We start from the raw sequence: 26,850 nt of genomic DNA, 5'->3' as shown, positions 1-26,850 counted from the left end.
ATTAGAACAAGCAGAAACTATTATTAGTTTAATTGCTCTTGTGTTTCTCTGCAGAAATTTGTTGGTTGTTAAAGTTTTTTATAGATAAAACTCAAAATCTCCATTAATTTAATAAAATATTGATTAAAAATACTAAACATATTTAAAACAAAGAACATTTAAACTGTGAATTTGTTGTTTATAAACATTTATTTCCTGGTATCAATAATCAGACAGGATTCCTGTCATTTCAACAGGTGAACACATGTCTGCTGTCAGAGGAGTCGGAGCCTCAGGTGGGTCCGGTTCAGGTTCTGGAGAATCAGGTCCATTTCTCCTGTTCACTCCGACTCGGTTTGAGTGAACAGAAGGAGAAGCAAAAATCTGATCAGGTGAGTTTTAACTCCACTTTCTACTGGTTTCCAGTCCTGACTGGGTTTTCTCTCTTTGAGCTGCTGGACAGAACCAGAACCTGATGCAGAGCTGCAGCTCCTGATTTCAACCAGGATCTCTGATTTTCTCTGAGTTTTCATCTGTAACCCAGACAACCAGCTGTGTTTGCTCCCAGTTTCATCGTGGAGTCAAACTGGTACCAGTAGGTTCTGAGTGTTTGTGGCCCGGCTGAGATATCTGGGTTCTGGTTGGTGGATGGAAAATATTTCAATATGAAGTCAATAATTTATTGATCAGAGAGGATTTCTCTGGGCTTTTATCAGTAGAAAATCCAGATTGAATCAGTCTGTGGTGACAGAGGACAGCTGATCACATTTCAATCAATTATTGATCAATAATAAGTGATTATGGTGACATAACAACACAGCGCCCCCTAGAGTATTTAAAACCATCCACTGCTGTTATTTAGACCTGAACTGAGTTAAAACATCAAACCATCAGAACCAATAAAAACTATTGGACCTGATTTACACACCCAGCAGGAAGTCGGCCATTTTGGATCAAATGTTTTATTGTATTTTATTTTTTATTTATTTTATTTTTTGACATTTTGACCTTATAATTAATAACTAAAGTAAAAATCTGAGATTTGTTTGTGAAAGCTCAAATGTTTAAACTTCTTTAATACCAAGAAAACTTTCCTCCACTCTGACCGTCGCTCTGTTTCTGAGTCTGTTTTTAAAATAATTTAGCAAATATTTGCTAAATTATTGGTTCAATCACAATAATAATTTTTCTCTTAATAGTAAGTCTGTTTACATGTTTTATATTTTAATCTCTAAATTCTTTCACTGATATTCCAGCCTTCATTTTCTCCTTTAGTCTGAACTTGTTTTAATGAAACAAATCAATGTTCCTGGTGAAGTAAAGAAATCTACTTGTTGTTAAATATTTATATATGTTTGGTTCAGAGCTAAATGTTGGTTCATTTAACATAAATGAACTGAGTCTCTTTAGAATCACTGCAGCTTTTCCTCTTTGGGTTGGTAGCAGGATTTTGACCTTTGACCCAAATGGCTGCAGTGAGTATTTTAGTTTCCAAGTAAAACTGCAGCAAATGTGTTAAGTTGTTGTTTTGCCATCTGGTGACCGAAGATGGAGAATAGCAGAAAAAAACTGTTTCTGGAGGAGCTTTCTGCAGCTGATGCTGCCACCTGGTGGCAGCAGCAACACATTACAGTCAGATGGCCAAAAGCAAGAGATGAAGATGTTTACATTTCAACCTGAAGGAAATCAGACGAACATTATTTTTTGTAAATAAAGATGTGATAAATGTATTTTTATATCACTGATGGTTTTTAATAGTTAGCTCTGAAACTTTCATGATTACATAAATGTGTTTTTCTGGAGGGGTCTGTGCTTGTGTGTTTTAAATAAGTACTTTTAGGGTATTTATAGTTTCCATTCCAACTGCATAAAATAAACTATTCATGAAATTAAGCCTCAAACATAATGAATCTTCATGTTTTCCAGGTAAAAGATGGCGCAGCAGCAGGAAGTGGATTTCGGTAAGTGATCAGAAGCAGAAATGAAGAATCTTAAAGGAACAAACTGACCAATCACAGCCTGTGTTGCTGCCATGTGATGAAGCTCAGCCTCAGTGTCTTTATTGTTTTCATGCTTCCTGTTCAGTGAAGCTCTGGTGGAAACATTGTGAGTTTCTGTGAAACCTGAAGGTAAAAACTGAACTCAGATGGAAACTAAAAGGAACCGAAGTGAAGAACAGGCCAGCAGCTCTGATACTTCAGGAATATTTACTATAATTCATTTATCCAGTAATCACATCATTTATTACTAATTTATTATCTCAGACTTGCTGTGTCTTTTATTCCAACACTTGGTGACAGAGATGTGTTAAGAGAATACAATCATGAACTTCTGCCTCGTTATATTCTCTTGTGCTCCCGGATTCAATGATTCCATGTGTGGAAACAAAAGCCACACACACATAACAGCGTCACAATCATCAGCATTTATTCAAGACAGATGCAAACTATCACCAGAAAAGCACATCACAAAACATCAGAAACCTCAGAGCACAACACATGAATTTACCTGAGAGAGAAAAAGACAAAAGATGGAAACGACAAAAAGCAAAGAGCAAAATCTAATTTGTTACTCCTGTGTAGAAAGTTTTTATAGTCAAGAATTCAAATAAGGCGTATCTTTGCTCATCCAACCAGGAGCTGTCTCTGACCCTCTCTCTACAGCCATTTGTCCCCCTTTGCTGTTTAATGGCTTTCATGGATCAGTTCGAAAAGCTGGAACTTTTCCTGATTTGTTTTCCCAGACAGACAAAGAGCAGATCAAACGATCTGCTGTAACTACAGGTAAAATAAAGGTCAATAGGGCAGAATAAGTTATTAATTTCAAAACCATAATTAGGCTATTTCAATCAAGACATGTTAAGTTTTAAAACTAGCTTATTTAAAATTTATTTTCTTAACAGACGCTGAAGCTTAGAGATGGAGATGAAGAAAGAAAAGTGATGAAAATGTTAATCGTTCAATATTTTCATCACAATATTCACCAATAATATCAAAGTTTCCTGTTTTCCTAAAATAGTGCAGCTCCATATTTAGAAGGTGTTTCTTTTATTGCTCTTCCTGCAGTGAGGAAAGAAAGTGATGAACCAGAAGCTTCATTTGGTCTCATGTGGACAGAATCAATGGTCGTCACTCAGAGATGAGGCAGAAACACAACAGCAGGTTTAGACCTGAGGATCAACAGACTCTGAATCTCTGGATGGAGCAACATGAATAGTTGATCTTCATCACGTTTTTCTCTCAGATGTTGGTTTAATTATGTTTCTGATTTCTGCCTGCAGAGGAAAAACTTTTCAAGGTTCGCAGTGAGTTTGTGGAGAGAGTTTCTGAGGAAATCCTGAAGCAGCTCCTTGATGACCTTCTGTCAGATCGGGTCTTTACTCAGTCAGAGATGGAGGGTATACTTCAGAAGAACCAAACCAGAGAAGACAAGGCCCGTAACACCATAGATGCTGTGATGAAGAAAGGACAGAGAGCTTGCAGATTGATGATCAAACGTCTTCACCACAGAGATCCGACTCTGTCCAACCAGCTGGGTTTGTCCTCTTTGTCTCCTGTTAAAGGTGAGACACACAGTTCATTAAAGCTGCTTTTACAGCCTCTACTGTCGTTGATTCAACTCTAAATCATAATTAAATCATTTAGATTCAAATATCGTTTCAAATATTTTCTGATTTCAAAATTTGTCACCAGAGAAAATGTTAAATATATTAATCTGCTTGATATGTGATGACACAATATGGATTCTCAGGTCAGCTTGTTGAAAATTAAACTGCATGAAACTGAAATCCAACTGATTATGTTATTATGACATGTTAAATAAAAAAAATTGATGGGTAAATATAGATTATATTTATTGACACTGAATGATGATCAACAAAAGTTTAGAGCAACTTGTGAAGCCAATGGAGGTGAAATAAATGCTTCTGTAGATTTTTAATGATCAAACATTTTCTCTACATTTAAAAATAAATGTACTGAAGCAGCTGAGGCCAATTTTCCTCTGATGTTTGCAGCGATGGAGAACCTCCAGGTTCTGGTTCTGATGGGCTCAAATCAACCCAGATATTAAATTTAATCTTGGAGAATTTAATTGATGAGCCAAACATGATGACAAAGACTCAGATCAGCTGATTATTTCACTATAAATATAAATAAATTTTGGTATTCTATTTTCTTAAATGTCAAGCCCTTTTGAATGTAGGAAATGCAGTCAGAAGATGTAAACCAGTAGTCACACCTGAACTTTATTTTAAATCCAAATTCACACAACACCAAGCTAATATTATTTACTTTGGTCTTTCACATGTTTGTGCAAACAGCAGCTCTGACTGAACTCTGACACAGCTGCATCGTTTCTCTTTTTGTTGCTTCCTGTTCTTCAGAGCGACAAACTAAAAACTGAAATATGGAATATATTTAGATAACCATTGATGTAAATCTTCCCAGAAGGCCTGAGCATATATACAAACATAGAAAGGTGGTCAGAGGTCTCAACATGGTCAGTTCAGGACAGATGATTAATAAACATTTACATAGAAAATCAGAGGATGAGTTTGAGCTACTGAGAATCTCTTCAGCTTTAGGTACTCTACTGCCTTCGCCATATGAAATGCAACTAGAAAGTACAGCTAAACTATGAGGGGCCGTTTAGGACAAAATTTAGGTTTTGTCTCTCACACACTACCAAAAACTCACGCATACTCAAAAAAATAGCCACGCACACTCAAAAAATACTCACGCACACTCAAAAAATACTCACGCACATTCAAAAAATACTCAAACTGCGTATACACACACTACTAAAATGTCACACTCGCACACAAACGTTAACTTTCTCGCGCACATACACTTATGAGAGGCCCCATAGGCCAAAACCTACAAACCCTCTCACACGTACTATCAAACCCTCTCACACGTACTATCAAACCCTCTCACATTCGCTATCAAACCCTCTCACATTCGCTATCAAACCCTCTCACATTCGCTATCAAACCCTCTCGCATTCGCTGTCAAACCCTCTCGCATTCGCTGTCAAACCCTCTTGCATGTACTATCAAACTCCCTGACAGAGTTTGATTGCAACGGAAGTTATCTTAAAATTTCAGTTTCTGATTGGACCCCTGGCAGGCTTTTCAAAATAAAAGCAGACCTCCGGTTTATGTTTGATTCATGTTTCTCTCCTGCGGCTTTAAAAATGTAAAACTTTGTGTTAATTGATTTGCTAAATGTTAGAGCCATAAATAGGAAATATTTAAGTTATTTGTAAGATGGTTTGTTTGTATTTTATAAAATGTAGTTAGGACGATTGATATTTGTTTAGGCATTTTTGTTGCGCAATTTAGTTTTATTTTGAAAGGTCTAGGGAATGAAACATATATTGGATCTATTGCCATAACACTAAAGGAAATCATCTATCTGAAAATAAATTAAAACATATTATGTTGGCAAAAAATTCTGTAAACCACATATGTGCTACCTCAATCAAAATTGCTGACATTTGACATTTAACAAATCTTTCAGATTACATAAACAATACCTTACCAGGTACTTCTCTGACTTCAGGATGACACAGGGACACCTATAAGACCAATATTAACTGAGGTTGCACATATGTGCTTTACAGGATTTTTTGCCCACACAATAATTTTTTTTTTCAGATACATAATGTTTTTTCCTGCATTTTTTTGGGAGCTTGTTGGTTCCTAATTACATATCAATCATAAAATCAGACCCTGACATCTCCCGGAACCGGATTTGGGTTTGTTGCCTCAGGGCAACATTGTGCTACCAAGGGGTCTAAAACGGCAAATTTTCTACAGTGATTATGAGAAATGAAATACAAATCAAACAAAAACTATATTCATAAAAAAAAACTTTTTTCACAAAAATAAATCAGACATGGTTCCAACTCACAAAATATAAAATAAACTAACTTTCATTAATGAATGGTACATTTGCGCAAATTACTAAAATGAGCATTTGTGTGTTTGTCCATGGGTATGTTTGGCAGAGTTAGAATCACTAAGGATGTTGAAATCAGTCTTTTTCCCCATTATATGTTAAACATCAGGAAGGAATTGCTTGCTGATGTGAAAAAAAGTGTGTATCACATTTTTGGCACTTGATTACTGGCATACCTGGGAATCACCATCTGTTTATCTGATTATCTATGGGTTGTAGTGACCAGATTCATATCAGTGACAGGAGTTAGGGGTGCAGGTTATAAGAGTTTGTAGATCTGATGTTTTTGGTAGAATTTGAGCCAAGCAAAGGACAACCTTTCCACCAGCTCCCATATCTGGTAGATTTGGCCCTGTGTAGATTTTCAAGTTGTAAGGAACACCATCTGCACCAGTCAAGCAAAGTTCCCTGCAGACCCATATATTTGGGTTTAGCAGGTATTGCTTCAGTCTTTGCCTGCCTTGGAATGGGGCCATTTGTTCATTGATGACCAGCTTATCACCCTTTGGGACTGAAGTTAGTTTTGAGGATAAACAAACAATGAAATAATGGTTGTACAGTGGATCCTCATGTTTTCATTGGGAATGACCCCAGCTTATGAACCATGCACATTTTGTCCATGAAATGATCTTGCATCCATCTCCTGTTGCTGTTAGTCAATAATAAAGTAAAAAAAAATCAGCTTTGATAATTATTTTGTAGTCAATTGAATATCATCACATTAGAATAATATTGTCTGAGCAAAAGGGCCCTAACTGTGCAATGTTGCCCTGAGGCAACAAACAAAAAAACACAGTTTTAGCATATAAATTATTATTTTTTTTAAATGTCTTGAAATGATCTATAATGCTTCTTTACATACTTACAGATATTAAAATATTTTAGTTAGAGTGACCCAAATTTAAACATGAAGAAAAGTGATGTATAACTTACAACAAGGAGGCAAGGTGTAGCATGCACCTCCTCTTCATAAAAACGACTGCTCCTCTTTTAAGTAAAAGGTCACATGAACCTCAATACCTCTTTTATTTGGACAAAAATATGTCTGGAGGTATTTTAAATCATTCCCCCCAAAATAAAATTACAGCGCAATGTGAGGTACAGAAATGTGGTTTGTTGCCCGAGGGCAACGCCATGCCATAGAGGGTTTTAATTTGCAAAACATTATGTATCTGAAAAAAAAATATTGTGTGGGCAAAAAATCCTGTAAAGCACATATGTGCAACCTCAATTAAAATTGGTCTTATAGATGTCTCTGTATCATCCTGAAGTCAGAGAAGTACCTGGTAAGGTATTGTTTATGTAATCTGAAAGATTTGTTAAATGTCAAATGTCAGCAATTTTGATTGAGGTAGCACATATGTGGTTTACAGAATTTTTTGCCAACATAATATGTTTTAATTTATTTTCAGATAGATGATTTCCTTTAGTGTTATGGCAATAGATCCAATATCTGTTTCATTCCCTAGACCTTTCAAAATAAAACTAAATTGCACAATAAAAATGCCTAAACAAATATCAATCGTCCTAACTACATTTTATAAAATACAAACAAACCATCTTACAAATAACTTAAATATTTCCTATTTATGGCTCTAACATTTAGCAAATCAATTAACACAAAGTTTTACATTTTTAAAGCTGCAGGAGAGAAACATGAATCAAACATAAACCTGAGGTCCGCTTTTATTTTGAAAAGCCTGCCAGGGGTCCAATCAGAAACTGAAATTTTAAGATAACTTCCGTTGCAATCAAACTCTGTCAGGGAGTTTGATAGTACGTGCAAGAGGGTTTGACTGTGAATGTGAGAGAGTTTGATAGCGAATGTGAGAGAGTTTGATAGCGAATGTGAGAGTTTGATAGCGAATGTGAGAGAGTTTGATAGCGAATGTGAGAGGGTTTGACTGTGAATGTGAGAGGGTTTGACTGTGAATGTGAGAGGGTTTGACTGTGAATGTGAGAGGGTTTTATAGTACGTGTGAGAGGGTTTGATAGCGAATGTGAGAGGTGTCATGATTGAATGAATTATGTTTATGTCCACTAGGTGGCAAGCATGAGTTCACGTGAATGTATAAATGTAGAGAATGGAACAATAGAAGTAGATGTGACACACCTGTGAACAAGCTGTGTGAACAGGTCTCGAAAAGATGCTTTAATAAAAGTATCTGAGCATTATACAGCGTCTGGTCTTTATCAAGCACGAATACGACATGGTGTCAGGAGTCAACTAAGAGCCGACCATGGAGCTGAAACCACCGGAGAGCTTGAAGCTGACGGGAAACGTTGATGAGAATTGGCGTGCTTTCAAACAACGCTTTCAACTGTATGTCGCCGCAATGGGATTGGAGACAAAGCCGGAGCCAAGAAAGGTAGCGATGTTGCTGACCATAGCGGGAGCGCAGGCTTTGGAAGTCTACAACACATTTGTGTTTGATGAAGCAGAAGACAAAGACAAGTTGGATGTTGTGCTGGGTAAATTTGATGCTCACTGTTCACCCAAGAAGAATGAATGCTATGAAAGATACGTGTTTCGTTCCCGAATGCAGACCCAGCATGAACCCTTCGATAACTTTCTAACAGATTTGAAAGTAAAAGCTCAGTCATGCAATTTTGGCCTGCTGAAAGACTCGATGGTCAGAGATCAGATCGTCTTTGGAGTACGTGATGGGAAGCTCAGAGAAGTGGAACTGACCCTGGAAACGGCTGTAAAGATGTGCCGGGCAAGCGAACTGTCTCTACAGCAAGCGAGGACATTTTCTGAACTTTCAACAGGAACTACTTCACAGTTCAGTGACGGAGCAGTGGGAGCGGTGTCCTGCCAAAAGAAACGCCATGCTCAGACGAGGCAGCTGCAAGAGGATGCCATTATCAACTGTAAGCGCTGTGGTTCACGGCATAAAGTGAGACAATGTCCTGCCTATGGTAAGCAGTGTTTGAATTGCCGTGGAAAGAATCATTTTGCAAAACAATGCTTTATGAAGAGGAAAGAAGGAAAGAAGAGGAATCGTGTAAACTTAGTAGATGAAACTGACTTAAGTGACACATTCTTTATTGGTGTTGTGAATTGTGAAAATGAGTCAGAAAAAGTGCAGTGTGTTGATAGAGATGATAAATGGACAATTCCTTTGTTGATCAATGGAACTACAATTAAGTTCAGATTGGACACAGGTGCTAAGGCTAATCTCATAAGCATGTCTGATATTAAAAAAAATGCAAGTGAAACCTCACATAAAAGAAGTTAAGTCGGGCCTAAGAGACTATAATGGACAATCAATTGAGTGCATTGGCACATGTGAGCTGAATATGACAGTTAAAGGAACAAAACATCTTGTGTTCTTCTCAGTTGTAAAAGAGGATCGTGAGTCACTTTTAGGTGATGAATCCTGTGAAAAACTTGGACTGGTGAAAAGAGTCTATCACATAAACACCGAATTGACTGAACCTAATAACCTTGTTGATGCCATGATTAAAGAATATGAGGATGTTTTTCAAGGATTAGGTGCTGTACCCTGCACATACAAGATCCAGCTGAGAGAGGGCGCTCAGCCTGTTGTGCATGCTGCACGTCGTATTCCAGTACCACTGCGAGAGGGTTTGAAAAATGAGTTGGATAGAATGACCAGGTTGGGAGTCATTCAGAAAGTGGAAGAACCCACTGATTGGGTTAATTCCATAGTGATTACTAAGAAAAAGAATGGAGAATTAAGAATATGTATGGATCCAAAAGATCTGAATGAGAACATCAGGAGAGAACATTATCAAATACCCACTCGAGAGGAAATAATCAGTGAGATGGCTGGAGCAAGTTATTTTACCAAGTTGGATGCAGCACAAGGGTTTTGGCAAGTAAAGTTAGATGAAAGCAGTACCAAGTATTGTACTTTTAACACACCTTTTGGAAGATACTGTTTTCTAAGACTTCCTTTCGGAATAAAATTGGCACCAGAAATATTCCATAGAGCGATGGAGCGGATCATCGAAGGCTTGGAGGGAGTGAGAGTCTACATTGATGACATCATCATCTGGGGATCAACAGCTCAAGAACACAATGACAGATTGAGACGCGTCATGGAGCGCATACGGAAAAATGGACTGAAGCTCAATAAAAATAAATGCGAGTTTAGTGTCAAAGAAGTTATGTTTCTCGGAGACAAACTGTCTGCCCAAGGTGTTCAACCAGATGAAGATAAAATAAAAGCCATCTTGAAGATGCCACAGCCTGTCGACAAAACAGGTGTTTTGCGCATCATGGGCATGATTAATTTTATAGGAAAATTCATTCCCAATCTGAGTGCAAAGATGACAAACATTCGCAGACTCTTGTACAATGATAGTCAATTCCAGTGGACAGAAGTTCATGAACAAGAGTGGAAGGAACTGAAAAAATAGTTGACTACAGAACCAGTACTTACCTTTTACGATCCATCTAAGAAAATTAAACTGTCTACAGATGCCTCAAAAGATGGACTTGGAGCAGTTCTTCAAGCTGAAGATGAACAATGGAAACCTGTGGCTTATGCGTCCAGAGCCATGACCAAAGCTGAATGCAGATATTCTCAAATAGAAAAAGAATGCTTGGGGCTGGCTTATGGACTAGAACGGTTTCATAGCTATGTGTATGGTCTACCATCTTTTGTAGCTGAAACAGATCACCGACCCTTGGTTGCCATCATAAAAAAATATCTGAATGAGATGTCACCAAGGATTCAGAGGCTTATGATGAAGATGCAAAGGTATGATTTTACACTGATTTACACTCCAGGAAAACATCTGATTCTTGCTGATGGCTCTGTCTAGAGCTCCTATAGACAATGGTGTGAGTTCAACTGAAGAGAATATTCAGCGTCATGTGAACATGGTGTCCACTGTGTTGCCTGTGTCAGATAGCAAGTTGAAGCAAATAGTTGAGGCAACAGCTAAAGATACAGAGTTACAGTTGGTCATGCAGAATTTGGATGAAGGCTGGCCAATAGGCTCATGGTCACAGTTTTTCAAAGTTAAAGCTGATCTAAGTGTTGTGAATGGACTGTTACTGAAAAACAACAGAATTGTGATTCCACAAGTATTAAGACAGGATATTCTACAACGGATACATGAAGGTCACCTAGGCATTGAAAAATATAAAAGAAGAGCTAGAGAATCTGTTTTCTGGCCTGGACTAAATAAGGACATTGAGATGCTAATCAGTAAATGTGAAACATGTCAGACATTTAGAAATAAACAGAGTAAAGAACCTATGATAATGACTGACATTCCAACATCACCATGGCTGAAACTAGGACTGGATTTGTTTCATTTTAAAGGAAAAAACTATTTAGTAATCATTGATTACTTTTCAAACTATCCTGAAATGGCTCTATTAGCTAATATGTCATCAAACTGTGTCATAACACATGCTAAATCAATCTTTGCAAGACATGGCATTCCACATATTGTGGTGAGTGACAATGGACCATGTTTTAGTAGCAGAGAATGGCAAGAGTTTACAGAACATTATGACTTTAAACATGTAACATCAAGTCCACATTACGCACAGTCGAATGGAAAAGCGGAGAAAGGAGTTCACATTCTTAAGCAACTTCTGAAGAAAGCTGCAGATAGTAACTCTGACCCATATTTAGCTTTATTAAGCTACAGATCTTCACCTTTGCAATGTGGATTTTCACCTGCTGAACTCTTGATGAATCGAAAGATTCGTACAACTTTGCCAAATTATGAAAGTAATGAAAGTTCAATGAAATCATCAAAGTTGGAGTACAAGTTACGAAAGCAGAAAGTAAAACAAAAGTCATATTATGACAGATCAACTAAGATTCTACCTCCACTGTCATACAAGGATCCTGTAAGGATTCAGGATGATGAGGGATGGAATACTAAAGCAACTATTCTGCAGGAAGTAGCTCCACGTTCATTTGAAGTAAAAACTGAAGATGGACAAGTTCTGAGACGAAATCGGCGCAGTTTGTTAAAAACTCCATTAGAGCCTGTTGTTGAGTCAAGTGAAGTTTCTAAGGACGCCCAGAGTAATATTATGACTGAAACACCTACGACTGAAACACCTTGTGACAGTCTTGGGGACAACCTACCTGTGTTAAGAAGATCTACCAGAGTGGTGAAAAAACCTGACAGACTGAACTTGTAAAAAAAAAAAAGAAAAAAAGTTGAAATGTCTATTTTGTAATTGATGTTTTTAATGTGTTAAGTATAGCTATGTGGTAACTGTTTCATGCAATGTATGTTGTTCTTTGATAGGATTCTTTTTGTAACAATCTTACTTTAAAGAAAGGAGGATGTCATGATTGAATGAATTATGTTTATGTCCACTAGGTGGCAAGCATGAGTTCACGTGAATGTATAAATGTAGAGAATGGAACAATAGAAGTAGATGTGACACACCTGTGAACAAGCTGTGTGAACAGGTCTCGAAAAGATGCTTTAATAAAAGTATCTGAGCATTATACAACGTCTGGTCTTTATCAAGCACGAATACGACAAGAGGGTTTGATAGTACGTGTGAGAGGGTTTGATAGTATGTGTGAGAGGGTTTGATAGTATGTGTGAGAGGGTTTGATAGCGAATGTGAGAGGGTTTGATTCTACGTGTAAGAGAGTTTGTAGGTTTTGGCCTATGGGGCCTCTCATATTAGAGTTAGCCATGTTCGGTATAGCAAACTCTTTCTTCTGGTACCCAGTGGACAGATTGTACTACAGCAATTTTGCTATTTTTAATCAATCAGATTCATTTATTTCTATAGCACATTTAATCTACAAGAAAGTTAAACGTTCTATATATGTTTAAAAGCACAAATATACTAAGTAATAGAACATTCAGTGAGTCAACAATCGAAACTTATAGTTTAGGATCTACGCATGCGCAGTTTGATCCAAAAATTATGCCCCGCCTCTTCCGTGACAACTCTCACACATTCAAAAAGAGTCTCGCTCTCACACATTCATAAAACGAGTCTTAGTACTGTGTGTGTGTTCAATTTTAGTCTTGTGTATGTGAGAGATAAACATCTGTGTGTGTGTGCGAGCTGTTAGCAGTGTATGTGAGCGAGAAAGTTAATGTTTGTGTGTATGTGCGCGAGCTGGTAGTATTGTATGTGAGCGAGAAAGTTAACGTGTGTGTGTGTGACATTTTAGTGTGTGTATACGCCATTTGAGTATTTTTTGAATGTGCGTGAGTATTTTTTGAGTATGCGAGAGTTTTTGGTAGTGTGTGAGAGACAAAACGTAATTTTTTGGAGTGTGCGTGGCTACTTTTTTGGAGTATGCGAGACTTTTTGGTAGTGTGTGAGAGACAAAACCTAAATTTTGTCCTAAACGGCCCCTCATACTAAACTCTTCCTCATATCAAGACTCAGGAAAGTTGACCTTTTATCCACAGGTTTATTGACTCCAAGGAAGTGTGAAACTAAAACACAAACAAAAAGGAAAACATCACTTTCACCATCTTTGTAAACATGTACATATAAGTTTAACGTAGCTAAATGAAATACTGTCCCAAATGAATTAGCAAAGTTGTGCAAACTTACAATAAACATCCAAAAATATTTTACATCCATCTCAACAACCAGAAATAATATAAAAATAATGATGCACAACAATATATTAAACTCAACGTACCTACAATGCTTCGTCAGGGCAAAGATGAATGCAGATGGAACTGGATTGACTGAACACACAGGTGACATGAATCTAACTCTGTCTGGCTTTCTGGCTGAAGCCACATGACATGCAGCTGGCTGCACCTCTCAAAGGGAACGACCCCCACACACAGACACACACACAAAAATCCCCAACAACACAGGTACAATAGAAAATTAGTAAAACTTTGATCTTAATGTTGTTTTTTTAAAATCTGATAGTTCACTAGACTCATTTTGATTGGGATTGCAATTTCAAATTAAACAGTTTGGTAAAACTCAAAGGTCAGAGGTCGCTCTGTGGGAAACATGTCTGAGACCTTCAACCAGAGAAAAACATGAAAGACTTTTAATGAGCAAAACTGATTCTAATTATCTCTGTGCAGTTTTTGTTACTTAACAGAGTTTTTATCAGGTTTGAACTTTTTGTTCATTTATTTACTTTGTGAGCTGAAGCCCGAGTTTTCATGGAATTACAAATTACATCTCAACATTTCTCCGTCCTTAAGGACTGAAGTTGGAATGATTTTCTTGTTTAGATGAGAAAATATTATAAAAATTGAATTTTTCCTTCATTAAAGTTTATATTCAAACCTCCTCAGAGAATATCAAATATAATTTTATTCATTATATTTAGCTAAAGTCTCTCCTGTTGTGTCTTTGTCTCTTTTTTTTAGATTTTGATGTTCGGTGTCAAAAGGAGCTTAAAGACCATCTGAAGAAGAAGTTCCAGAGTCTCTCTGAAGGCGTCGCTGAACCTGGAAATAAAACGTTTCTGAACCAGATCTACACAGAGCTCCACATCACAGAGGGGTTAACTAGAGAGGTCAACCAGGAACATGAGGTCAGACGGATTGAAACAGCATCCAGGAAACAAGAAACAATCAGAAGAGAAGACATCTTTAAACCTGGAAGAGATCAACCAATCAGAACAGTGATGACCATGGGAGTGGCTGGCATTGGGAAAACACTGTTAACACAGAAGTTCACTCTGGACTGGGCTGAAGGCAGAACCCACCAGAACATCCAGTTTATATTTCCATTCACTTTCAAAGAGCTGAATGTACTGAAAGAAGAAAAGTTCAGTTTGGTGGAACTGATTCATCACTTCTTTGAAGATATTAAAGACGCAGGAATCCGCAGCTTTAAAAAGTTCCAGGTTCTGTTCATCTTTGATGGTCTGGATGAAAGTCGACTTCCTCTGGACTTTGATGATAATCTGATCCTGACTGATGTTACAGAGTCCAGCTCACTGGATGTTCTGCTGACAAACCTCATCAGGGGGAACCTGCTTCCCTCTGCTCTCCTCTGGATAACCACACGACCTGCAGCAGCCAATCAGATCCCTGCTGACTGCGTTGGCATGGTAACAGAGGTCAGAGGGTTCACTGACCCCCAGAAGGAGGAGTACTTCAGGAAGAGATTCAGAGATGATGAGGAGAAGGCCAGCAGGATCATCTCCCACATCCAGAAATCAAAAAGTCTCCACATCATGTGTCACATCCCAGTTTTCTGCTGGATCACTGCTAAAGTTCTGGAGGATGTGATGGAGACAAGAGAGGGAGGAGAGCTGCCCAAGACCCTGACTGAGATGTACATCAAGTTCTTGTTGCTTCAGAACAAAATCAAGGAGGAAAAGTACAGAGGAAAACCTGAAGAAGATCCAGAGAACAAGAAGCTGATTGAGTCTCTAGGAAAACTGGCTTTTGATCAGCTGCTGGAGGGAAACCTGATCTTCTATGACAAAGACCTCAAACGGTGCAGCATCGACATCAAAGATGCTGCGTTGTTCTCAGGAGTTTTCACTCAGATGTTTAAAAAGGAGACTGGGCTGGGCAACATCTCCATCTACTCCTTTGTTCATCTGAGCGTCCAGGAGTTTCTGGCTGCCGTCTACATGCTCCACTGCTTCACCAGTAGGAAGAAAATAAAAGTGATCAAGACGTTGTTGGGAAAATATTATTTTTTCATATCTCTAGATGAGTTCATGAAGAAAGTCATGGAGAAATGTCTCAGCAGTGAAAATGGCCACCTGGACCTGTTTGTCCGCTTCCTTCATGGTCTCACTGTGGAGTCCAACCAGAGACTCTTAGAAGATCTGCTGGGTCAGACAGAGAACCGTCCAGAAACCATCCAGAGAATCATCACCAACCTGAAGGAGATGAACACTGATAGAATCTCTGCTGACAGAAGCATCAACATCTTCTACTGTCTGATGGAGATGAACGACGTCTCATTTTATCAGGAGATCCAACGGCTGCTGGATTCAGGGAAGAAACTCTCAGTGACTGACTGTTCAGCTCTGGCCTTCATGCTGCAGATGTCAGAGGTTCTGGATGAGTTGGACCTGGAGAAGTACAACACATCACCAGATGGACGACTGAGACTGGTTCCAGCTGTGAGGAACTGCAGAAAGGCTCGGTGAGTCCAGATGTTTTCATTGTGTGAATGCTGATTCAGCACTATTGTCCTCCTGTTTCTTCTTCTTTCTTCAAGTTGATTCTGGATGTTTTTGGCCTTTAACTACTTCCTTCATCCTCTGGATGATTTCAGCCATTCAAACATCTAAACATTCAGTTCATCCAGGACAGCTGCAGCTTCTGGTTTTTACACATTTTGATCATTTAAAAATCTTTAACTTTTTATCAGTTTTCAGGTTGAAATGAATAGAAAACCCTGAACTGTAGAAAATGTCTATTTCCTCTAAGATCCAATCATCCAGAGAGACTTTTTAAACTTAAACTCAATTCACTCATTGAGCTGCTGCTCCATAATTCACCTTTTAGGATCTTTGACTGTTTTTATAAAATAATTGTTTAGGTTTGATGGAAATTTGGACCATTAAAATAAACAACTGGGAGCATCATGTGTCTGGTCTGCTCCCAGTTTCCTCTGTGGCAGCATTTAATAATCTGCTGCTGGGAGCCACGTTTCTATAGAATATACTACTATTATTAATGATGAGGAGGATTCTAGATGCTGCAGCAGCAGATATGGGCTAAACAAACCCAGAGATGCCAGAGGTCCACAGCAGGCTGGACTTCCTGCTCTGCTCACTTCATTTATAACTCACTTCCTGCTTGGTGGAAGATCTCAAGGAGCCAAACGGTCTAGTCCAAGTCAGTGTGACTTGTCAGAGCTGTGAGCAGTTCCTCCTCCTCTCCATCATCTCCAGTAGTTTCCTTCATTCAGCTCAGTCAGCCTCTTCATCAGCTGCTGCAGCTCCTTTGAGGCTCTGATGCTGCAGAGAGACTGAACTTTCCTTCACAGATGATAGAAGATCTTCAATATCTGACTGAGCTGAAGGTCTGAGGACATGAAGCCTGGACCAGAACCAGAACCAGAACCTGGACTTTAGTCAGGAACTGCACAGACTCTCTGTCGGGTCAAGGGTCAAACTCAGTAAACTGAAGATCAGATGTTGATCAGATGATGACATCATGATGACATCACTGTTATCATATTTTAGTCTGTTTATGATCCAGATTGATTTCATTAGAACTGAATTTATTTCTTCTCTCATCACAGACTTGGTGGCTGTTTGATCCAAAAGGATGAATGTGAAGTTTTGGCTTCAGCTCTGAAGTCCAACCCAGATCTGACTGAACTGGAAATAAGTTTGATCTGGATAGGTGGAGATCAAGACGCTGATATGAAGAATCTGTTTGAGATCCTGGAGAGTTCAGTCAGTAAAGTGGAGAATCTGAGGTTTGTTTTCTCTATTTATACAATAAAATCATTTATTGATACTTTAATCCTTAGTTTAATTAATAATTTTATATTAATATATTTTAAAACAACCTTTTTAAATGTCAGAATAAAATCTCTAAAACATTTTACCTTATAAATTATTTTCTTATTTCAGATTTTGAGATCATTGAACTTTGTTTTTCAGTTTTTAAATGTTTCTGACTGATGAACAAAATGAGTAAAATAATTCAAATGAAGTTAATTAATGATGGAGATGTTTCAGTTTGGTTGGTAAAGATTCAGATTGTTTTATTTCTGATTCTCATCTTTACATCCAGAATGAAATGTTTTCCTCCAGTCGAGCCACAAACACTGACCAGTTCAAATCATCAGTAATGAAACATCTAAGAAGTGACTGATTGTAGAAAAGCAAATCTAGATGAACTGAATGACAGTGAGGTTTGCAGCAGCAGCAGGTTCCTCACTTTGTCCTGAAGCTGTGGTTCTGTTGGGCCGGGTCAGAGAGGAACCGTCCTCTTCAGTCTGACAGCTGTCAGTCGGTTGGAGCCTCGTCTCTGTGATGAAGCTTCATCAGGTCACGTCTCCTTAGGAAATAATGGCCTCCATTGGCTTTCAGGAGCTTTAAGAAGAACCCAAGGCCATTCATGAATAAACTGAGTGGTTCTGATCCGGTTACCAAGTCGGGTCTCCAGCTGATGATCAAGAACCAGCAGAAATAGCTCACCTCATCCAGGCTGCTGCTCATAGAAAACGTTGAGTTTCTTTGTTGATCAAATGTTCTGGTTCTGCTGGTTTGGACTCTTTAAACCAGTTTGACTGGATCAGATGTTAGAATCAGTTCATCATGTTTTTTTTACATTCAGGGAAATTAATTTTCTACATTTTTATTATTCATTTGTTCATATTTCAGTTTTAACTGCATCCTGTTGGCTTCAGCTCATCTTTTATTCTTTATTCAGATTGATAAGCTGCAGTTTGTCAGAGACCAGCTGGACGTCTCTGTTCTCAGCTCTGAAGTCCAAACCAACCCATCTGAGACAACTATACCTGGACAGCACCAACCTGGAAGGTTCTGGACTGAAGGAGCTCTGTGGTTTTCTACAGACTCCTGACTGCAAGCTGGAGATTTTGAGGTTCTCTATTTATATAATTATTGATATTTCAGTGAATAATTATCTATAATTGATCATAAATCAAAGTTCATATCTTCTGTTCTAATAAATATTTTCTGAGTTTGTTCCTGGATCCAGAGTTTAATTTAGTCCCTCTTTGTAACTGAGTTGGACCTGCTGACCTGAGGTCAGAACAGGACAGCATTCGGACCCCCAGTGTGTAGAAATCCCCCTCATGTCAAGCAGGTCAAAGGTCAGATCAAAAACAGAGAGAATGAAAATCTCCCTTTATTGAAGTTCCTCAAATCTCACACTTAGTTTTAAATATTTTGCTGTTAGTTGATAATAATCCAGTCCAGGTGTTTTAATGTTTTACTAGAGCTGATTAAAGATGCTGGTTGTAGTGAATAATTAGGTGGAATCGCCCTTTATCCATTTCCTGAATCTGAAGCTTCAATCACAAACCAACTTCAGCTTCATCTGAAAAAATCCAGACCACTGAGTTTTTCTCTGAGCTCAACAGGCTGCAGGTTCTTCAGGACATCAGTTTTCTGGTCCAGACATCAGAACCAGCAGAGACTGCAGCACATGAATCTGGACCAGGTGTGTTAGGAGGTTCTGCACATGCTCAGATTGAAGGTTCACCGTCTGACAGAGAAAGTCGACCAACTCTGGATGAAATGGTTCCTAGAAACAGGGAAGCTTTCTGGGGACTCGACTGCCTGCTCATATGGAGCTGCAGCTCATGCAGGAGTTTTATGTTGGCAGGAAGCAAAACAACATGGAAGCAGGTGATGAGTTTCCATTTTAGTGTCAATTCCACTGATGGAGCAAATTACAAGTCAGTCGTCCTCCAAACCACTGAGAGCAGCTTCCAGAGGAAATCTGAGTTTGTTCTGACAGTCAGTGTTAGGTATTTTTCTCGAACCTAAATAAATGAACCACAGACAACGTATATGAATTTCAAGGCAAGCTTTTGCAAAAGGAGAAATCTCCGCCAACCGCCTCTCCAGGCCGTTCACAGAGAGTTCTGATCTGCTTCCGCGTGAGCCCCTGTTTTATTGTCACAAGCAGAGCAGTCAGGAAAACAACAGAGGTCGTAAAACATTTAACCCAAACAAACCAGCAACTCCGTTCCAGGTGTGATATCTGATCTACGGTCTGAGCCCAGTTCAACTCTAGGTCAAACTGTCAATAAAGAAGAAGAAGATAAACATCTTAAGTTAGGAGGTATTCTGGTTGATAAGAATTTAAGGTCTGAGAAACACAGAGTTAACTGTTTCACATGAAGATGAAACAGACAGTTGCGACCTCCAGGTCAGTTTATACACACATAAGGAAGAGAACACTTTAACTAAAAATCTTAACATTAGACTGAATATGAACAAAATGATAATACCAAAAAATCTCTATCAGTCAGACTCTGTCAGGATGACCACAGTCTTCTGGCTGAGTTCCTGACATGAAGGAGACCGAAATAATATAAAGATCATTAATTAACAGTCCTGCAGTAAATACTGACTTTGTGAAGGTTTTGGTGTTAAAGTCATTTAGTTCAAACATCTTGATTCAGCTCTTATTTTGTAGGACAGGAAGTTAGATCTTACCTTTGTAAAGCTTTGTGTGCAACAAGCTTCATCAGTTCAGTGAAATCATCCTCATGTGGTTCACCTGGAAAATAGATTTAAAAATGACTCGTCTTCACAATCAGGTTGTTCCTTTATGATAATGTTCCCATTTCTGCAGCGTTTCTGATGGAGGATTCAGAACTTGAACTAAATGACCCAAATCAATCTGACAGAGAAAAGACTCAATATTTTCTAGTTGATAGTTCAGGAACTGAATCACCACAAAATGAGAAAATGATCAACTTTCAGAATCTGAGCTGTAATGGATGTTGTAAAACTCTGAATTAGACGGATTTAAATAAAACGTTTACATCTGTCATACTTAGCAATGAGCTGCAGTTAAAATACAACCAGCAAGAAAAACATCATTAATAGATTAATGACCAAAAACTGGAGACACAAAATATCTGAAGATAAATGAAGGTACAGAGCAGTCAGCTGATACAGAGCCTGGAAGGAAACATGGAGAGAAAAAACATCCGACTGAGTTTAAGATCCTGAGAAACTTTTAGAAAAACTTTGAGTTTCTTTGTTTATAAAATGTTCTGGTTCTGCTGGTTTGGACTCTTTAAACCAGTTTGACTGGATCAGATGTTAGAATCAGTTCATCATGTTTCTTTTACATTCAGGGAAATTAATTTTCTACATTTTATTATTTATTTGTTTATATTTCAGTTTTAACTGCATCCTGTTGGCTTCAGCTCATCTTTTATTCTTTATTCAGATTGTTGGACTGCAGTTTGTCAGAGACCAGCTGGACGTCTCTGTTCTCAGCTCTGAAGTCCAAACTGACCCATCTGACAGAACTGGACCTGGACAGCACCAACTTGGAAGGTTCTGGACTGAAGGAGCTCTGTGGTTTTCTACAGACTGAAGGCTGCAGACTGGAGAGATTGGGGTTTATAATTATTGATATTTCAGTGAATAATTATCTATAATTGATCATAAATCAAAGTTCATATCTTCTGTTCTAATAAATATTTTCTGAGTTTGTTCCTGGACTTGGATCCAGAGTTTAATTTAGTCCCTCTGTGTAACTGAGTTGGACCTGCTGACCTGAGGTCAGAACAGGACAGCATTCGGACCCCCAGTGTGTAGAAATCCCCCTCATGTCAAGCAGGTCAAAGGTCAGATCAAAAACAGAGAGAATGAAAATCTCCCTTTATTGAAGTTCCTCAAATCTCACACTTAGTTTTAAATATTCTGCTGTTAGTTGATAATCATCCAGTCCAGGCTTTTTAATGTTTAACTAGAGCTGATTAAAGATGCTGGTTGTAGTGAATAATTAGGTGGAATCGCCCTTTATCCATTTCCTGAATCTGAAGCGTCAATCAGAAACCAACTTCAGCTTCATTTTAAAAATCCAGACCACTGAGTTTTTCTCTGAGCTCAACAGGCTGCAGGTTCTTCTGGACATCAGTTTTCTGGTCCAGACATCAGAACCAGCAGAGACTGCAGCACATGAATCTGGACCAGGTGTGTTAGGAGGTTATGCACATGCTCAGACTGAAGCTTCACTGTCTGACAGAGAAAGTCGACCAACTCTGGATGAAATGGTTCCTAGAAACAGGGAAGCTTTCTGGGGACTCGACTGCCTGCTCATATGGAGCTGCAGCTCATGCAGGAGTTTTATGTTGGCAGGAAGCAAAACAACATGGAAGCAGGTGATGAGTTTCCATTTTAGTGTCAATTCCACTGATGGAGCAAATTACAAGTCAGTCGTCCTCCAAACCACTGAGATCAGCTTCCAGAGGAAATCTGAGTTTGTTCTGACAGTCAGACTCTGTCAGGATGACCACAGTCTTCTGGCTGAGTTCCTGACATGAAGGAGACCGAAATAATATAAAGACCATTAATTAACAGTCCTGCAGTAAATACTGACTTTGTGAAGGTTATGGTGTTAAAGTCATTTAGTTCAAACATCTTGATTCAGCTCTTATTTTGTAGGACAGGAAGTGAGATCTTACCTTTGTAAAGCTTTGTGTGCAACAAGCTTCATCAGTTCAGTGAAATCATCCTCATGTGGTTCACCTGGAAAATAGATTTAAAAATGACTCGTCTTCACAATCAGGTTGTTCCTTTATGATAATGTTCCCATTTCTGCAGCGTCTCTGATGGAGGATTCAGAACTTGAACTAAATGACCCAAATCAATCTGACAGAGAAAAGACTCAATATTTTCTAGTTGATATTTCAGAAACTGAATCACCACAAAATTACAAAATGATCAACTTTCAGAATCTGAGCTGTAATGGATGTTGTAAAACTCTGAATTAGACGGATTGAAATAAAACGTTTACATCTGTCATACTTAGCAATGAGCTGCAGTTAAAATACAACCAGCAAGAAAAACATCATTAATAGATTAATGACCAAAAACTGGAGGCATAAAATATCTGATGATAAATTAAGGTACAGAGCAGTCAGCTGATACAGAGCCTGGAAGGAAACATGGAGAGAAAAACATCCGACTGAGTTTAAGATGCTGAGAAACTTTTAGAAAAACTTTGAGTTTCTTTGTTTATAAAATGTTCTGGTTCTGCTGGTTTGGACTCTTTAAACCAGTTTGACTGGATCATATGTTAGAATCAGTTCTTCATGTTTCTTTTACATTCAGGGAAATTAATTTTCTACATTTTATTATTTATTTGTTCATATTTCAGTTTTAACTGCATCCTGTTGGCTTCAGCTCATCTTTTATTCTTTATTCAGATTGATGGACTGCAGGTTGTCAGAGACCAGCTGGACGTCTCTGTTCTCAGCTCTGAAGTCCAAACCGACCCATCTGACAGAACTGGACCTGAACTACAACAACCTGGAAGGTTCTGGACTGAAGGAGCTCTGTGGTTTTCTACAGACTGAAGGCTGCAGACTGAAAACACTGAGGTTTATAATTATATAATGATTGATATTTCAGTGAATAATTATCTATAATTGATTATTAATCAAAGTTCATTTCTTCTGTTCTAATAAATATTTTCTGAGTTTGTTCCTGGACTTGGATCCAGAGTTTAATTTAGTCCCTCTGTGTAACTGAGTTGGACCTGCTGACCTGAGGTCAGAACAGGACAGCATTCGGACCCCCAGTGTGTAGAAATCCCCCTCATGTCAAGCAGGTCAAAGGTCATTCAACCCAGTCTAGAAAAGTGAATTCCTGGAATCTGACAGGAACAAATCAATAATCAATGATTGATGCTTCAACACTTTGATCAGAACCTGGAATGATTTTACTGACTAAAATCCTCCAACACAACATGACCCAGTACCAGGTTCTGGTTCTGGTTCTGAAGTCAGCAGGTCTTTATTGAAGCAGCAGCTTGTTGGCTTTAATATTCATGAGAATCTTTAACTGGTTCTGTTGGACTGGTTCACCTGCATCCTGTTGGCTTCAGCTCATCTTTTATTCTTTATTCAGGTTGTTCAGCTGCAGTTTGTCAAAGATTAGCTGTGATTTTCTGGCCTCAGCTCTGAAGTCCAACAGCCTCCAGCTGACAAAACTGGACCTGAGATTCAACGACCTGAAGGATTCAGATGTTCAGCAGCTGAAGGATCTTGTAGATAATTTATGGTAAGTAAATGTTTGTAGTGAGTCCAGCTGCTGTCAGCATATTGAACTAAACCCAGTTAGCATCAAAGCAAAGCTCCAGTGTTCCCAGTAAAGCTGCAGCTTCTCAGTAGAAGGAGAATGGTTCAGGCTTCCTGATTGGACACACAGACAGCAATCAGCCAATCAGAGGAGCAGCAGCTTGCTGTGTTCCTGTGTTTGTGTTGCTGTGAAGATGAGTGTTGTTGCTGTGTCCATGTCTCCAGGATGTCCAGCTGGACTCCAGCGTCCAGCCGTCCAACATGTCTAGAGACAGTTGGACGGCTGTCTCTAGACATCTGCCACAGCAGATCTGCTGCTGCCACAGTTCATCAAACTGTGGCAGCAGCAGATCTGACCTCAGATCTGCTTGTTCTCTCAGTTCAACAGGAAACAACTGATCAGGTTCATCTTGGTCACAGCTCTGAGATCAGTCTGACTGCAGCCTGGAAACCATCTACTGGATGTGCTGCGTCACTGACTGCTGCTGGAGAGGCTGGAAACACTCACTGATCTGATCTCTCCTTCCTTCTTCTCTCTGCAGGTTCTGATCTCTGTAAAGTAGAGAACGGTCTCTGTGTCCTGCTGATCCTCAGAGGTTGAAGCTGCAGCAGTTTGAGTCTAAAGAGACTCTGACTGGATCCTGATGATGACCTCTGACCTCCAAGATTTTCCTCCCGTTTATTTTCTCATGTCTGTCATTTAGTGTCTGATATTGTTTGTCTCTTTGGATCAATAAAGATCCGATTCAAACTGGGCTCCATTTAGAGGCTTCATGGAGTTTTGATCTGAACTGGATTCAACTGGAAATTTGATCTTTTTTCTCTGATTCATTTTCATCCTGGAACCAGAAATGGTCTGAGATGAAAACATGGGAATCATTTTCAGTTCAGCTTTGAATCATAAAGACACTTCAAACCTCTTTTCTCTGCTGCTTCTTCTTCTGTTGACAGGAAAATGTTCCTCAAAGCTCCACAGATAAAAAGATGCTTTACTGGAAACTGCAGAGAAACTTCAGCTTGCATCACAGAAACCAGTTGAACCAGTTTAGAACTGGATGTCCCACAGAAACTCTGATTGTTTTTGTATTTTACTTTTTTAACTCCATGTTTCATGTTTTACTTTAAGTTTTCTAAAGAACTTTAGGACTCGATGTGTCACTTCAGGATCTTTACTGTGATTTTATTGACTTATTCAGACCTCAGAGAATCACTGGGATAATGTGCTGATTGGTTTATGTTTTTTATATTTCTTCAAACTAATATGTGTTATTTGGTTAATAAAGATTTTAATAATGTTCTTTGTACAAATATAATAACTGCACCTTTTATTTTAATCCTTCATGCTGTCTAGCTTTTTGTATTGGGATAAACAGAGAAATTAAAATATATTTAAGTTTCTATTTTTACTTTGACATGTTTATTTAGTAATAACAGAAACATCCTGTTCAGTTGATTTCAGCTTTTTAAGCTTCTAATTTAGACAACAGTTTATTTTGCATTATTTAGACCAAGTATATTTAAATAAAATACACGAGCTAACTGGTTTCCAGCTTCAGACTAGCAGGTTAACTGGTTCCCAGTGATATAAATGAAGGCAGATTCTTCTCCTGGTTCACTTCAATGTTTTCTCTGTCAGTGTGAACGAGAAGCAGCTCCACTGAGACTCTTAGCAGAGCTAGTGATGCTAACAGATTTTAGCAGCAGCTTGTTTTAAACACAAACTGATTATCAGGAGCTGCAGATCTAAACTCTGATGCTGAACAATGGAGTCTGTCCTTCAGTTCACTGATAATCGGTCGTAATTTTATAATTAAACCGATTCATCATTGAACAAGTTTGAAGGATTTTAGTGTGTAGTTACAATGTGTGACCAGAGGAGAGCATTTTTACAAAACAAAAATGTAAAAATAATCTTCTGTTTACTACAGTTTAATATTTTTAAAAGCTTCATTGACTTTTTAATTGTATTAATTGTTCTTTAGGTGGTTCCACCTGCTTGAGGTCCTGATCTCAGCTGGTTGAAGCTTATCAACAATAAATGTTTTTAGTTTAAATGTTTATAGTTTTTCCAGACTTTGACTCAAAATTACCCAGGGTAGGATATTTTCATCTAAACTGGTTCAGAGTTCTGGTATCCAGAGTGTTGCATGGATTTAAAAAAAATAAATTTTACCAATTCTTTAAAGTAAAATTAATCAAAACAGAAAATAGTTTTCCAGTCTTGGAAGGTAAGTTTATCCTTTCATGATCTACATGTATGAAAATGGTTCAACAGTCCTAAAGGTGCAGTCAGAACTGTAGAGGAATCGTTTAACTCGAAGAACACTCGTGTTAAAATGACCTAGTCAAAGACCAAGCTTGAATTCAAAGCTAAATCAATAACTAAATATAAAAACTGATGATATCCACAGACTCTCACCATCTAATTTGACACATAAAATCCAGACACGCTCACATCAAAGGGCATTTTAGAGAGATTTTCTTTTGTTCTTCCTATTTTGAGCTTCTTTAAGTAAGAGTCGTTTTATGGCCACTTGCCACTTTAAATCCAAATGTGCTGCACCTAGCCACGCTCCCCGACTCGACGTTTACACTTCTAAATGAAAATGGCTGCCAACAGATGTGCAATAGTATCGTTGAATAGTAGAAGTGGAACCTCCTTCACAACCATCAAGAACGCAGCAAGAGGTTTCTGGATGGTAAGTAAATAACAAAACACTTGTCTTTTCCAGCAGCCATTGTACAGCTGACCAGATGCGCTGGAGTTCAGCTTGTGTTGGGGCTGGGCTCTGGTAGGGTTGCTAGGTAACAGCGCATCATTTTCCAGACAACAAAAAACATTAGTCGCCAAAAAAGACAAATGGGAGCGTTTTAAGAAGCAGTGATAACCCAAACACAAGTACAAAAATGTACAAAATGTGAATTTTGCATAATGGAGCCCCTTTAAATATAAAAACACTACATAATGCTTTCTTGAGGCATTGGATGCTAATGATAAAGATAATAGTGTTATTACTCGTACTCTCTGCTTCCAGTTTTTATTTCTGTCATAAAAAGCTAATTTTTCTCTTGATGAATATTGATTTTGTGCCTCATGTAAAGGTTCCCTAAAGACATCTGGGCCGTTTTGTTCCACCAGAAAACCTACAAAACCTGGCAAAAGTTGTTCAAATGTCACAATTACATTTACAAACTAAAGGAACCCCTCTGGTCCGGTCCGGCTTG

The 26,850-nt window shown here is 38.4% G+C and overlaps 1 protein-coding gene across 1 annotated transcript; it reads left to right on the top strand.

The window, feature by feature from the left end:
- The first annotated feature begins 230 nt into the window (after positions 1-230).
- LOC106913274 (NACHT, LRR and PYD domains-containing protein 3-like) lies at positions 231-24,920 on the top strand. Its single transcript, XM_088013215.1, has 10 exons — positions 231-371; positions 1,906-1,940; positions 3,260-3,541; positions 14,268-16,011; positions 17,119-17,298; positions 18,261-18,434; positions 20,766-20,939; positions 22,753-22,926; positions 23,456-23,608; positions 24,168-24,920. The coding sequence occupies exons 2-10, from the start codon at positions 1,913-1,915 to the stop codon at positions 24,172-24,174; spliced, it is 2,916 nt and encodes a 971-aa protein (XP_087869341.1). The 5' UTR covers positions 231-371; positions 1,906-1,912; the 3' UTR covers positions 24,175-24,920.
- The last annotated feature ends 1,930 nt before the right edge of the window (positions 24,921-26,850 follow it).

Source organism: Poecilia mexicana, unplaced genomic scaffold (genome assembly GCF_051168715.1).
Source record: "Poecilia mexicana isolate PSO_F unplaced genomic scaffold, ASM5116871v1 scaffold_2, whole genome shotgun sequence".
Taxonomy (NCBI): domain Eukaryota; kingdom Metazoa; phylum Chordata; class Actinopteri; order Cyprinodontiformes; family Poeciliidae; genus Poecilia; species Poecilia mexicana.
This window is presented reverse-complemented; position numbering and strand designations above follow the sequence as displayed.